Source organism: Neodiprion fabricii, chromosome 6 (assembly GCF_021155785.1).
Source record: "Neodiprion fabricii isolate iyNeoFabr1 chromosome 6, iyNeoFabr1.1, whole genome shotgun sequence".
In the NCBI taxonomy this organism is placed as follows: domain Eukaryota; kingdom Metazoa; phylum Arthropoda; class Insecta; order Hymenoptera; family Diprionidae; genus Neodiprion; species Neodiprion fabricii.
Window position 1 is genome coordinate 21354599 of NC_060244.1, and position 15004 is coordinate 21369602.

The 15004-nt window shown below is 45.0% G+C and overlaps 1 protein-coding gene across 1 annotated transcript in view; it reads left to right on the top strand.

Annotated features, from left to right (window-relative positions):
* Window positions 1-1989: 1989 nt before the first annotated feature.
* The window catches only part of LOC124184733 (acetylcholine receptor subunit alpha-like 1), a 104913-nt gene continuing 91898 nt past the window's right edge, over window positions 1990-15004 (top strand). The window contains 1 exon segment of the mRNA XM_046574772.1: window positions 1990-2212. Coding sequence (XP_046430728.1) covers window positions 2187-2212 — 26 coding nt within the window. The 5' untranslated portion in view covers window positions 1990-2186.

Below are 15004 nucleotides of genomic sequence, written 5' to 3' on the forward strand. Positions count from 1 at the left end.
ATATTGTCTCAACCTTTCGGCGTGGTTTTCCAGAGACTTTTTTGCCCACCTTTTTCCTTGGCAAACCAAACTTCTTTACCTATGTGGTTAGCTTCCACTGATAATGATAATAAGCGAGGTGGAGCGATCAGAAATAAAACAAAAGCCCTCAGACACTCGGTACCTTTTTCCCAAGTTAAGTTGATTGAAACTAATTTGCTGATGAAGTAATTGAGAATGAAACTCACGAGCTGTTTGTTGAAAGTATCAAGGAACGGACCACGAGTACCTCACTTGATTATATTATCTCGTGAAAATACAAGTGAAATGAAACAGTTCTAAATAACGGCACGCCTTATCTCTATGACGTATAATTAGGTAACATGGTTAATTGCTGAAGTTCAACAAGTTTTCGGTTGAATGGATGGTGAAAAAATAACCGAGAGCTGACAGCTATCGCGTTGTGGGACGGAAGCAGCAAAACAAAGTTGAAACTAAGCCTAAACAGGGTAATTGCGGGTTCCACTCCGAGGGGTTATGCGCGAAGCATGAATATCTGTATGGATTCGTGATAAATTGGCCTATTCTATTCTCGAGAGGAACGGTTTTCGGGCAAATTCCTATATCTCTGTTCATGCGTAGGAGGGAGAGAGCAGCGGAGAAACGCCCGAGTCTCCAGGGCATGGGCGAAGTTCTCCACCCCCAGGATAGCGGCAGTGGCAGCGACAGCCAAAGCAGCAGCAGCAGCAGCAACAGCGACGCCGGCAAGGGCACGGCATCAGCATTGGAAGCAGCAGCAGCACCACCATCAGCACCATAAGCAGCAGCGGCATTCCGGCGACCCTGTTCAGCACCCTCTGACGAGCCGACCTCGCACCACCCTTGTCAGTATCGACTGGGGTTGGGAGGGAGGCTCGGGCGTGCTCGGACGGGGTCGTGACTCGTCGTGAGCCGTCGCGACGTCTCGCGTCGGGGCTTCCACATGGTTTGGTATTGGCTCCCAGGGCGCAGGGTGGTTGTGCGGCGGGGCTGCGTCTACGTTCAGGCGGGGATGCTGGAGCGCTGGAGCCGTGGAGCGCTAGTGCCAAGGAGGCTGGTGGTTTGGTCGTTTGGCCGTTTGGTCGTTGTTTCGCCTTTTCCGCATCCGTTAATTCGCTTATCCAGCGCCGACCCCCCTCCCCTAACTTCTCCGTTCATGTTAAAGGCGTGAAAAACGAGAGGCTGACGGAACGTGCGTGGATGTGTTGGGAGTGTCCGTTTTTCGCGCCGTCCAAGGGAAAGGCTGGTACAGTGTTTCCGTCGCCGTCGAAACTTTGACTGATTGTGAGTATTCTTACCGAGAGATAGCTGACAACCGTAACACACGTCGCGTACCTTCGCGAAATAAATCCTGAAATTAGTGCCAACCGCAATCCGGGTCGACAACGTCAAGTGATCATATTGTGCTGGAGGTTATCGGTTGGTTATCCGTTGCGACTTCTGTGTGCGCGATCGGAAACCGCATCACCGATACCGTGTAGCAGTGTTGATTGTTTTCCTAACCTGGTTATAACCCAGGAGAAGTGTGCTTGCGCATCAGGGGGTGACATTGGACGAGCATATCATCGTTCGAGATTCTCGAAGTACAAGCATTTCGAGAAGAAGAATCCCGATTACGGATATTCGGGACGTGAATCGAGTACTCGAGTGCGGTGCGGTTTTAAATGTAATTTGGATAATCTTGGTCGAATATTTGTTTAACAAGTAACCGTGAGGAAATCAACTCTGCGATCCGAAATTTTTGCAGGAATCGGAACTTGGACGTGGCAGCGGGCGATCTCAATTTGAAAATCAGGTGATCAACCACGATAGACAGTGATCGGCAGTGCACCATGCCGAAGATACGCGTCGATTCGAGGGTGCCGCAGTACACGCTGTGGTAGCAAACAGTTTAGTGCTGGGGCTTCCGGGCGCCGTGGTGGTATTTTTACCCTGAAAGTGTGGCCGGGCGGTGGCGGGGGTGGTGGAGGGCGTGGAGGACAGTGCAGAAGGAGAGCGAGGACGACGAGGTTACAGGGGGAACAAAGTCGTAGGGATGTGTGGTCATTGGAGGAGAGGGCTGCGAACTGCTAATATTACCTTGGCGAGGAGCACGAAACCGTGCCCACCCCAAAGGACTCCGGGGGTTCGGTAGCTCACCACTGGCAATTCCTCGACGCCCGCGGGCAATGTGCCCACCCGTCGGGGACACACCGTAAGTAAAAGTCCCGTCTCACTCTTCTTTAACGCGAGCCTTTTTCCTTTTCTCCCTCTCTCTCTCTCTCTCGCTTTCTCTTTTTCTTTTCGTTTTTGTTTCCCCCCGTTTGCGTTTCCCTCGAGGAATCACTCCGGCTTTTAAAACTTGGCTTCCGATGCGAGAGACCGAAGGGCAACGTAGTGCAACCGTGCAGCTATTGCTCAGGGTATTCTAGTCGACGAGGAATCCCTCTGTCCTGTCATTGTCACCCTCCTCCCTTTGTTCGATGCTGAGTCAAGCGTTCCACAGTCTTCGTTGTTGACCCACCCTCTCCTCTTGTGTTCAAACTTCGCCACGTGAACTTCGTCGTTCAAGTTTACGGTGGGATTAATAAGTAATAATCGAAATGGTCACAAAACGAAATTGAATCGGTTGGAATAAGCGTTTCCAGGAACAAGAATACGATATCACTCGTCGTGCTGGTTGAGGAATGTTCACCGAAGGATAATGGAGGTTATGACCATTGTGTCGCGTTTAACGGGCAAGGTGGTCTCCTTTACGGAAGTGTACCTAAACTTCGCAGCTGTATGGCGGAGAGAAGTTGTTCGTTTAAAACGATTCCGTTATCTAGCTTCGTTGAGCACAAAAGATCCAAGCGCCCTTTTCCGCCTTACTTACTGTATATTCTAGCTAAACAGCCTCAACCTTTGCATCTAGTTACCAACGACCTTACTTTGCCCCTAAAGTAATTCATTATTTATGAAAAACATGTCGAGTCTCTCTCGAGCCAAGGAGACCTCGAGGCTGCGCAGCTAATCGAGAGTCAAATGGAGGCCGTTTTGTTTCAACCTTCAAATGAATGTTGTTTGTTTTTGCCATCTATTTGCATTCCCCAACGATAATAAAACTATCTCCAACCCCGATGAAGGATCCACGTCCGACAAGAAACTGTCAAAGCAAGGCCATCGAGTCACTTCATCGATTCCATTGGGGCGGGTAGTTTTTCGTCAATTGAAAGTTTGCGGCGTGCACGTTGAGAGGATAAACGTGAGTCGCTCAGCATGTGATATTTGTCATCGGTCGCAGGGACTCAGACATGATTATTTTCTCATTTGACCCTTTCACGGTCGAACGTGGGCACACGACCTCTTCGTTTTATCTTTTTACCTCTCACCGTCAGCCACTTTTCTACCACGGCAATTTGTCGAAAGTCTCGTACAGTGGCCAAGCCCAAAACCCGCGCTGTTGAATCAGATCGATCAGCGGGAAAGAGGCAAATGAATCTCCTTCTTTTTCTATCTGTACTTGAAAGTATCGAAGGAGCTTTTAATTGGACCCTCAGGGGAAAATAACGGAGCATGTTCATTTCTTTGGCGCAGTTACGTTTCAGCCGGAGGGGGAGAGATACGAACAAGTGGAAAAATGGGCCGGAGGCTGGGGCTGAATTCGGCAGAGTCGTAAGAAACTTAAAAAGGAACCAGGGCGTTAAAGCTTTTTCCCTACTCTGCGGGAGCGTTTTTTGTCGGTGTAAAAATATTGACTGCTCGAAATTCGTTAGTCTAAGAAGGAGCCAAAGAATTGCATCCCTCTTCCACCCACTGAGTCTTGAATTAATTTCTGTCAATGGTATTGTTCTCATTCGTAGCAGAAGCGTGACACGTTCTCTACTCGAAAAGATGAACCGAGGCCGTTAGGGCGCAGGTGCAGGCGATTGTTCCAGGGCGAACAAACTGCCGCTGCATTGTTTGTAAACAAAGTTCGCTGACCCCGAGAACTCGGCGATTGTGTAGGTGTCACGGAAATGCGCAGAGGTGCGGCACCGTGGTTGTTATCGCGGCTGCTGGGATATAGTGGATGCAAAATAGCAAGAAAGGTGGGTGGTGGATGCGCAGTCACCCGTTTTGCATTCAGCCGAGCCAGGGGCCGCTGAATATCCTTCGTTAAAAATACGAGCTTCGGCTTGACGCAAATTAAACCAGTCGCATACGACCAACGGGTTTGTGCGATAACTGTTCGGGATCCTGTACGTCGGAATAGACCCTGATTATGACACTTGATGTAAGGTATCCCAAAGGAAACCCGCGATACTTGGACATCTGCATTTCGATCAATAGAGTGAATTTAATGAGGTTCTTCTATCTAGTAACCTCGGTTATTTTTCAATCCACCTTTTCAATACCCCAGCCGGTGATCAAAGGCGAGCAATTATTCTCATCGGTGAAAAAGATAACTCGTATGCCAGCTATTAAAGTCGATGAGTTCCGAGCCCGTTAATCAAAGTTGGGGAATTTTATCCTCGATAAACAGCCATTCCCTTCATCCATTTACGATCAAAAGTTAAGAATTGCCGTAGAGCTGAAAACAGCGCGAAGTTAACTCGTCCCCATTATGCTCAGCAGGGCTCAGTTTAATATCGTACAATACGACGACGTATGACTTATTTATTATGGTTATGTCTTCCTTGTTTGTTCCGAGCATTTGAAGTATCGCGTCGAAAGACTGGGGACATCAAATTGTCGTCTCTGTTTAACGACTGATCCGGTTGATTATACGAGTGAGAGTGAAGCCCGCGGAGACGGATTCATGTGTGGAGGTAAAAAAATCCTACGGGTGAGACAGTGTTCGAAAAAATTTCATCCGAGCACTGATCAGGACCGATCTGCACCTGCAAGCTTCAGTAGCGCATTTCATGACTCTGACGAAACTGTATTAAACTCATCTTGTTCATATCTCGGACCCTCGGAAAAAGCCCTGGATTTAGTGCTGTTGGCCAAACTATACGTGTAGTTCCACATCTGATAAAATGTCCTCTATTGTTAGAACTTGTTTTACTTCTTGCCCCGTCTATTCAGCGTAGGGAACTGTCCAAACCATTGAACGTTACCGACATGAACGTAGCTTAGAGAAGCTAATTATCGGGAGCTTGCTGATGAGTAGAAGGGGTTGGTCAAGTTACGATGTCAACTGGGGTAGATCGCTGCCTTTGTGCTTTTGATCTTTGACCGACCCCGATTCTTGCGACACTAACATGCGTCTGGCAGCAGGGTTCATCGTCTTCGCTGTGTAATACATACTTGTTTATTCTTCCCTTCACAATTCGCTGCAGATGTTGTTTTGGTATATATGTTTTTGAATATTCATGCATTTCTGCACCGTGCAGAGTCGGTCTCGTGTCTGGGAACATCAATAATTCATAATCCGCACACATGATCTGATTTATTCTTAATCCATTTGCAAATCGTGCCCACCTACTAACGTGATAATGAAATATTTCACCAGACAATAAAAGTCCTCTCATCCATTCAACCGAAAGTCTACAGGCAAATAATTGTCAGCGATATCTTTGTCCCCTCGTTTATGTGACCTCGTGACGAATGGCCAAGCACTCTCAGTATCGCAATTCAATTTGTACTGATATCAAAAATTGATTAAATATAGTACGGTCTGTATTGTTTAAGTGAATATTACTTACGTTGGTAATACCTACGTAAAAATTTTATGACCCAATTATTTGCTCAGGTTGAAGTTTCCACATTTAAAAATTCTGTGAATATTTTTCCATGAGCCGAAAGGAGGATCGAATAAAGGTCGATACCGAAAAGTAGGTTGAAAATAATTTCCCATTATCTTCTGACAAGGGGTTTCTATTGTCGGTTTTACGACGGTGAACTTTCTGTCCGGGTGTCGCCTGCCTGGCGCGTAGCAATTGGACCAAACGAGCTTAAATAATAGAATGCGTCCCTAGAATTCGTGGGGCGGTGGCGTGGCAAACAGAAACGTTAAAGGGTGGGACCTCGAAGCGCAGGAAATTCCAAGACATCGAGTGAAATAAAAATGAAAACGTCGGCTGGAGCCAGAAGCGTTCCGTTACGGAAACACGTCGTTACGTCACGCGTTCGAGTTTCGAAGGGTATGTAATATGTATGTATAGCCTTGCGCAAGCGGCCTCCCGATCTCAAGAGTAGAATTGTCAAACTTTACCGTTCTTTGGCTCGTTAAGTAGACAGGGACATTTTTTCGCCGAATGACATGCTCAAGCAGACGTAACGAGCACATTGGATGTTAGAAAATTATGCGACACGACATTGGTACGGTAAATTACAAATTCAGCAAATGATTATCCCTTCGGTCGAGTAAACGAGAAAAAAGTTTATAACTGAGGGGACGATCGACTTTGAAACTACTTGTAATTAATGAATCATCACAATTGCTCTCCTCCATTGCAGCCTGTGTGATTTTTTTTTTTTTTTTTGTTTTTTTTCAAACAACAACTATACAGTATTCTTCTGATTCTAATTATTCCGTCAACTTTGAAGGCAAGAAAGTTGATATTCGAAAGACTGAGGGATCCCTTTACACGTGAATAAAGCACGTTTTATAAATTGAGACTGGATAACGATACTTATACCTATACGGAAAATCGCAGCGGTTAGACCGTGGGCGTTGGAAATCTAACGTTGGTAAATTCGCGAGGATAGAATTTGCCGGGCAATGTGATAGTACGAGCCGCAGCGACGCTGACTTCTGCTTACCCAGATAAGCGTTTGATTTTTCTGTTATTCACCAATTTTTCGCATTATTCCGATGTGATCGCAATGCGAATATCTCAGGGGCAAATACCGGGAACGAGCAAAGTGAATACCTTGATCTATAAAGGCGTTCGTTGTCTCAAAGTATTTCGGTCCTACAATCAAGCAGCTTATACCGCATCGATTCACCTCTCGGATTTCGTTTCAGAAGCTCAAAGCTAAGGTTCAAGGAAAAAGCTGAATAGTCTATTTGTGTACGGTAAAATATAATTCACCCCTAGTGATCCGGTTACACTTTATACCCTGCAGGTTGAACGCGTCGCTGTGTATATTCAGAGTCAACAAGTCTCGAGCTGTATAATTGGAAATGAAACACGGAGCAGGGGTAGAATTTTCCCGGTAGTCGTAATCTCCGTCCTTTTCGACGTTATTAAATCCGTGCTGCCCGTGTCACAATTTCATTGACACCGATGATTATTAATTTCTGTTGAAATTCAATTGTCCGGTGGACGGGATCGATACCAGGCACGTATCGGTCGGACTCGCGCGCTTCGCGTAAACGGCACGTACCCTGTTCTCAGTGCCCGGACCATGTCGACAAACGTCACTCATCTCAACTCCGTGCAAGCTCTTATCGGACCGGCGCAACACCAGATGCCATACACGTCGTTCCGGCTTCAACGCGGCGTACGCTTGCCGTTTTATAACCGCCTTAGGGAAGTGCAGCCCGGCACTTTCACCTTCGGGAAAAGTCTTTGTGTGTCAATGTGCAGCAAATACGGTAATTCGCAGCACAGCGCGCCTCGCGTTCGAGTAAGTTGCCGCGGTTTATGCAGCTTTTTTCCGGCGAGTTTTCAGCTTCGGGGTGAAGTACAGAGCGGATATACAGAAGGAACGTGAGCTTCGAAACGCTGCGTATTCCCCGGACGAAACCACGTCCCTCTCGAATTGATGATGCGATTTCCCTTGATCAGGGAATTTCCTGCCCTTCAATACGAGCACCGGCAACACTTTATTTCGCCGGAGGATCCAAACCGCATTGCGCCAGAGGTATGGGCACGCTTGCGAACGGATTCAAACGGCAACCCCAATCAAAACTATGCTCCGACGCTTCCGAGCCCGGAAACGTACAGCTCGTGCCAAAACGCAAGGCTGTTCAACTGGGTCACCAATACTGTATTCACGGCCGCAACCTGAACCGTCCACTAATTAATCTCACATCCGGAATTGTAACGTTTCTTCAAACCTCCGAGGCGCCGGTACAATTATTTGGCAAGAGCTATGAAAATTCGCACAACTGAAGTGAACCCGGTAAGGTCGCATAATTCTATAATTCATTATCTAACCAATCCATCGCCAATTTTCATACACAATAAATCAGTACATATTCAATAATATTACGCGGTAAGGACCGTATTTCAACTGGTATTTGAGGATTGATTGGAGAGGCGAAGGCATTATGAGAATTCCCCCCCAACTTGATATCGACGCGAGAACAGAATTTCGGCAGCTTTATATACCTAACGTGAAATTATTGCTCTCTGATACATTTTGTTCGAAATATGTATATATACGCGATGAACTGGTACATACCGTTTCAATCACTCGACCCGGGCTGTAATTGCTTGTTAAAAATATCCGCAGCACGGGTCAAACCAAAGGAGTTAATACGGGTGCAATCTATACCGGAGAAAATATATATTTCACGATTTATTGTGAATCATAAGAATATATTATAGCATATATAGGACGGAGTTATTTCCAGTGGTGTTTCGAGTTAAGTCTGGTGGCAGTGGTGGCCGCGTCCTGCGGCGAGAAGAGGCAATTTGGCGCGAGGGTTCTTCTCAACAAGGAAACACTTTCGAGTCACTATAATTCATCCAGGACTTGGGACTATGACACTCAATGAAGCGTCGTTGAATTCGCTGTCAGTTTCTTCCCGTTTCTCCACCGCGAAGAAAAAAATCTTACACAGTTTTGAAAAGATAGAAAAAATGTTCAGCCCTACCTTGCTGTTACGAACCGGGTAAAATCGATAGTTCGTCAATTAAACGTCTCCTATCTCGATAAAAAAAAATTTGATTTTTGTCCCGATTGCGAGTAATTGATTCGCGTTCACATAGTAACGCGAATGAGACTTTTGGCTTCAGAAGTTTGGAACACGCGGAGTCCTTGCACCGTGTAGATTTGCATCGACTTAAATTAGGTACGCCTATCCGAGCTAACGTAAGTTGTTCCGTATAATAGTAATAACAACAGAGTTGGAAATCATTAATCATTCTGATTGCTGCGGTAGAGATATATCACACACGTGCTGCGTAAAATCTCAACAGTCCGACACTTTAAACGCAAATCGTTTTTTATACCTGCGGTAGAACTTGACGAGCCATAAATCCTGAACGTTTAGAAAAGCAATTTAAAAGTTTAACAGCCCCGCTATACTCAGCAAGCGTGGAAAAATTAACTTTCACCTAGTTTTTGATTTATACCGAAGGTTTGACCGGCCATGCGTTACGCCTGACCGGTTTATTTGGCTTCTGTTTTATTCATTCCATTTGCAACATTGTTTGCCAACCCTTCCAGGTTGAACATTGGTTTCAATGAGTTTCTCCCTGCGGCCGGATAGCAACCGTCAGTACATGATAACACGAAAACACTGTCCCCGTTGGTGCACTTTGCACCCGCATACTTTGATCTTTGGTATCACGGCGGCGACGGACTCGAATTGGTGAGCGAACGAGGGAGTCGGGTTCGTTTACTTTTCTTTTTTAATTTCATTGAAAGGATGCTCGCCTGAACGGGTAGATATGTACCACCGCTTCGCCCCTGCGGGAAATAATGCAGGAACGGAAAAGTTGCCGAATTCGTAGGAAACTTTGCCTTCCAAGGAACTTAAAACGTGACATCGATCGGCCAACATTTCGTGTTCTGAAATTACTTGGAAAAGGGCATTGTCCTTCTCTACGTCAGGCTCGAAAGCTTGAGTACATCTGCTCGTGCCAAAGAGTGTTCCGTCTCCAACTGCCTCCGTAAACCTTCGAACGATCTACCCCGCCAAAACACAATTTCGAAAATCAATCAAAATCCCATTGCACATTTCTTTCGTCAGTGTGTCAAATGAATGTTGGTAAATCCGTGCACTGTCCTTGGGTCGCTTAGACGACGTAAACACTCTCTGGGTCGCACAGAGACTAGTGTTTCTTTTGGCCTTTATTACTGAAACCTACCCCGCCATTACGCCATTAATGGGATCAGATGGAAGATTATGAACCGCCCCGAAAGTGCGCAATGCATATTAATATTCGCGTAGGCCAGCTAGTTACCAACGCAGCCGAGCTTTACCGCCCCCACTTCTTGGTTACCCCAGCTTTTACCCCGTTCATCTTTTTTGGAATCTTCCCTCTCTCTCTCTCTCTCTCTCTCTCTCTGTCAGAGAGAGGAGGCATCCGCCACCCTCAACCGCTGCTCGGTGAGAGTTTAATCACTGAACCAACCCCCGTAATAACGGGAGGAGTGCGTTCTGCGAACCGCCCCTTGGTTTCGGGCGCCAAGAGCCAGGATCCCGCGACCCTGATCGCCGTCCTCACCCCTCGTCCGCCGCAGGATGCGGACTGGATACATGGATACAGAGGAATAACCACCCCTCAGGAAACGGAACGGAGGTGGGAAGTATCAATGTAAATTTGGTCGTCTCTGCAGGCTCCGGAGATGAGTTTTGAGGTCGAACAAAAGACACTCTGAGCTCGGAAAATCCCACCTTCACCTCTTCCGATTCGAGGACAATCTCGCATGCGTTGGCAGCGTCACGGTACAGACAGACCTCCTCCTCTAGCGGTTCAGTTTTCGCAATCCTTGGTCGGCAAATTACAATCTCCCATTGTGGTCGCCACCCGCCCACTAACCATAGAATCCCCCGCTCCTAGGATCGTTTAAGTCAACCTATGACGGCTGAATGCCCTCCGGTCAACATCTCGGGTTCGTTACGCCCGATGCTTAATAGTTTTCGGAGAACCAAGTCTTTCGCTTGTCATATGTTTCCGTAAATTATTTCGTTCGCGAGTTTTTCGCCCTTGGCTGATGCGTATTTATATCACTTGACCATTAATATCGTTTCGGGTTCGCGCAGGGGTAAAATTGAAAATATTACAGACACCGTTCTCAGAGATGCTTCCTTTTCTTCCGCGATACGGTGCGGCGTTATCCGGGCACTTTGCGATTTCATTGTTCAACTTGTCAGGAACACGGCAGCCTTGAAAGAGGAATAAGTTTGAAATTCGTAATTAACAGCCTCTGGGGGATCCTCTCTCAGAGAACCGTTAGCTTTCCGAACATTTTCTCAGTGGCGAATGGGTTATTTCCGATTCTCTGTACATCGGTGTAATCGCGATTACAAATCGCACGGATAAAACGGTACCATTTTGTAACCCCTTTCGATCATTGGCGTCTCAAAGATGGATGAGCATCCGAAGTTTAATTACCGATGGAACGGCGGTCCCTCTGGCGTTTATCCTCCGACCTCGTGTGCAGTTTAGCCACAAATGGCGTCCTTCGAATCCCATCGAGATGAACAGGTATGGAATTATTTATCGCATCACTTAGTCGGTCTCAGGCTACTTCAGTTTCTATATAGACTTATTGACCAACTTCCGATACGCACATTGTTGACCCCGAAATTATTATGCTCCCGGATTGCTTCTGCTTGAATCTGTACAAGTAGTTGAAATAAAAACATCACTATCCAGTTCCTTACTTTTTCGGTTGACGAAATGCTTAGCAACCCCCGCGACTTTACAATACAGATTTCTCCGATTTCCTAAAGATGCTACGAGCGCTCTCGACGCACTTGAGATGCACGGGTATTGTAATATCCAACACAAAGCTTTGCATAGGTATATATTGATGAAGAAGCGGTATCAATTTATTTACTTTCCCTTGGTTCTTTTATATTTTTTGCCGCACGAGAGGACGAGTTTCGTCATATCTGGGATCTCAGAGTGATTTGTCTCAATTTTTCGCTAGGTTGAATGGGAAAAAAATTCGAATGATTATATTTGAATTTTCATGGGGACAGTTGTAGCTTGCTATTTTCATTCCGAGATTGAGTTGACTGTATTTTCATATCTCAACCGCCTCTACGGAAAAATACTCCGGCTATGACGAGTCCCAATTTCCTTGTAAATGTTTTCTCTGTTTAAATTTTTCTCGTTTCGAATAATATGAAAACTTTCCCGAGTACGTGTATAAGGTGTATTGTATATAGCTTCAAAATTTTCTCTGAAAGTCGTCGAAACTTCGAATTGCGAATAGCTTCAGCACCGGGGCTGAGAAACCCTCCGTGATTTTGAATAAAGTGAGGTATGCGAATTACCGGAATGACCCTAGCGAAGCGTGACAGCGTGCGGCAGAAATTCTGACGCCCAGTGCCGCCACGTCGTTACAACGACATCCAATTACCTTGAAGCTGCAAATGACGGCCAGGAATTGTCATTGCAATATAAATACTCCAGAAGGATGATTAAATTCGTTCACTATAAGCAACCGATAACAATAATTACGATGCCAAGTTATTCTGGCCCCAAATAAACACGTGATACGTTTAAGTATAAACAAACAGAAGCGGTTAGTGCTAAAACCAATTTCCGACCAAAATAAGCTAACTGAAAAACTTATGAGCCCTTTTTTTTAGAACACTCGCCGATTAATATTATAGACGACATAAACGCAGTCTTTTTTAATGCAATTTTGTAATTAAACAAACTGGTCAAGTAGTTGCGCATACGGTTTGACGTTTCTTGATTATTTTGGCAAAATTGGATCAACTTCACAGACCACTTACATATCGCATTGTGCAGAAAAGAGGAGAAATGTTTGCTAATCACAGAGCTTAGGGTGACCGAGCAGCTAGTAAACAGCTCAGCAAAAACATTCCAAATCAAGTATCTCGTATTTTCTGAGTTCTTGGAAATTTGTAGCCATAATTGAGGATAACGACATTCCCGCCATGTCTCTTTGTTCTGACAGAAATTTCGTTACCTCTGCATCCACTCCAGGGTTAAAGCCAGTAAGAACCATAGATTTCCCTCTCTCCTAGTTTAAATCTCACCCATAAAGGCATTTCGTCAAATTTCAGTGCAGGTAGTAAGCAAAAAAATACAGACAAAGAGCACATCACGCGTATTTAAAACCTCACCGTGACATATAACATTCATTTCATAAGTGAAAGAAAAAAAAAATACATACGTAGTAATTATAGACAATTAGAGACATAATTATTTTCAACCAGCGTATGGCCATCGCGTATATTTTTACACACGAAACAAATCGTTCAGGAAGCTTGGCAGAGTCTCACGCTAGGTAGATACGAGAACAAATAATCCTTTTCCACTGGTTTATGGACCGACTAAACTTCGATTGGAGTAAAAATTTGAAGGGGGAGACGTAGGCCACGCTTCGTCGAACCTCGTAAAATATATTGACAAGCGTTTAACAGATGTCGGGTGGTGTTCTCGTCAGCGATACATCAAGAGCGTTAATCGAACACTTGACAAGCCTGTTTCCCCACTAACCAACCCTTTACCTATCCTTGTATTTTATCCGGAGTATCCAGTTTCTAACTTATAGTGACGCGGGGACGACGCTCAGCTACTCTAAGGGTTTGAGCAATTTCACTCAACGCCACTCGCAGATTTACAAACCGGTAACAATGACGCTGAAAATTCGATACTGCAAACTTACGCAGGGTTCTCAGCTCCAGACACTCGTCGACTTTTTTCTCTTCAGACGAAGTTCTCGTGCAACGTATAATCGAGTTGTTTACCAAGTAACCCAACTATCCACGAATGGTTAAATAACGTACCGTCGACCGTTAGTTAGGGTAGAAATGCTGTCAATCGATTACCAGCGACACATTTTTCCATTCGATTCAGAACTGAACAGGAGTTGAGAATCAGATTCGCAAATCATTTCATTAAATCAAAATTTGTCACTACGGAAATAGAACAGAAATTCTAGGTGTTTTCGCTGCCTATATCCGTAATGTCTCAAACACACGTTAAAGCGACTTGCAGTTTTATGATCACGCTAAAAGTTGGATAAATCGATGGCTATTTTGTGATAAAAGTTGGCGCTTAGGTAGCCCGGACGTCTGGAAGAGTATTTATGTTCGACATATCCTTAGACCGGTAACAGCTGTAACAACGGCAGTTCCGAATGAAATATCTTAAAAGTTTAATGACGCAACTTTTTTTCAACCCGAGCTCAAGAACTGCGCTGCAGAATACCTTCGGTCTGCACCGCATATTCCGTGTAAAACTTTACAACGGTTTCGTTGTTCTTGCGTGGATGAATTTTTTATGCAGTTGAAACGAACGAGCAAAATTATGCAGCCGAGGAATATTTCCCGAGGCAAATTTGTTACACCTTTAATGTTTTTCTCAGAGCAGGCAAATTTCAAGTTATGTATAGAATTCCTCAATTTTTACATAAGCAGACACACTTACATTTGGGTAACTTATACACGTTACATCTCGCGATTAGAGAATAAACTAGTTTAGTCTTCTCCGAATACGCCACCGCTCCAAGTTGCAGTTTTCTCGTATCCCCTGGCAATATGATATATGTATATATATACACCTATGCATAAGTAAACTCTCAGGACCCAGGCATAATGGCATCTGTCAAATCACGGTGTGCTCTGGACCTGACAGCCCCACAAGACTCGAGGCATCGCAAAATATTTATAAACTTGGCGAAAACCACTTTCGTGTTTTGTCCAAATTGTTGGTGCTGCGTCGGCTGAAGTACGGAATCTTTTGGTTGCTTGAAAATTTAACTCGTGCCTCCGGATTATTCCTCCTCGAATGAATTCTCACTCACGCTGATTTCCGCAAGAAGGCATCAATTTTCCCAAGTGTATTTTAACTGCGAAATGGCGGGAATGAAGTGTGTCAACGAATTGCATCGTACAGCCAGCTCAAAGCAAAACCGAATTAATAAATCAACAATATTTTAGTTATTAACGACAAGACACGTGGAATCCTGCGAAGTGTTACCGGGGTTATAATTGCGAAGGATGCTGGAGTTGAAATTTAACAGGAGATACATTTCCCCTTCGGATGAGTCCTGAAATTTCATTGAGCTTATTGAGGGTGTAATTAAAAGTCAAATTTCATATTCCAAATAAAAAAATCCGAGATTATTCGCTGACGCGCATCCATTTTCCGTCAGATCAGCAGTACCAAAGCGATATAATTTTCACCTCTAGAAATAAAAAGTCCAAAGC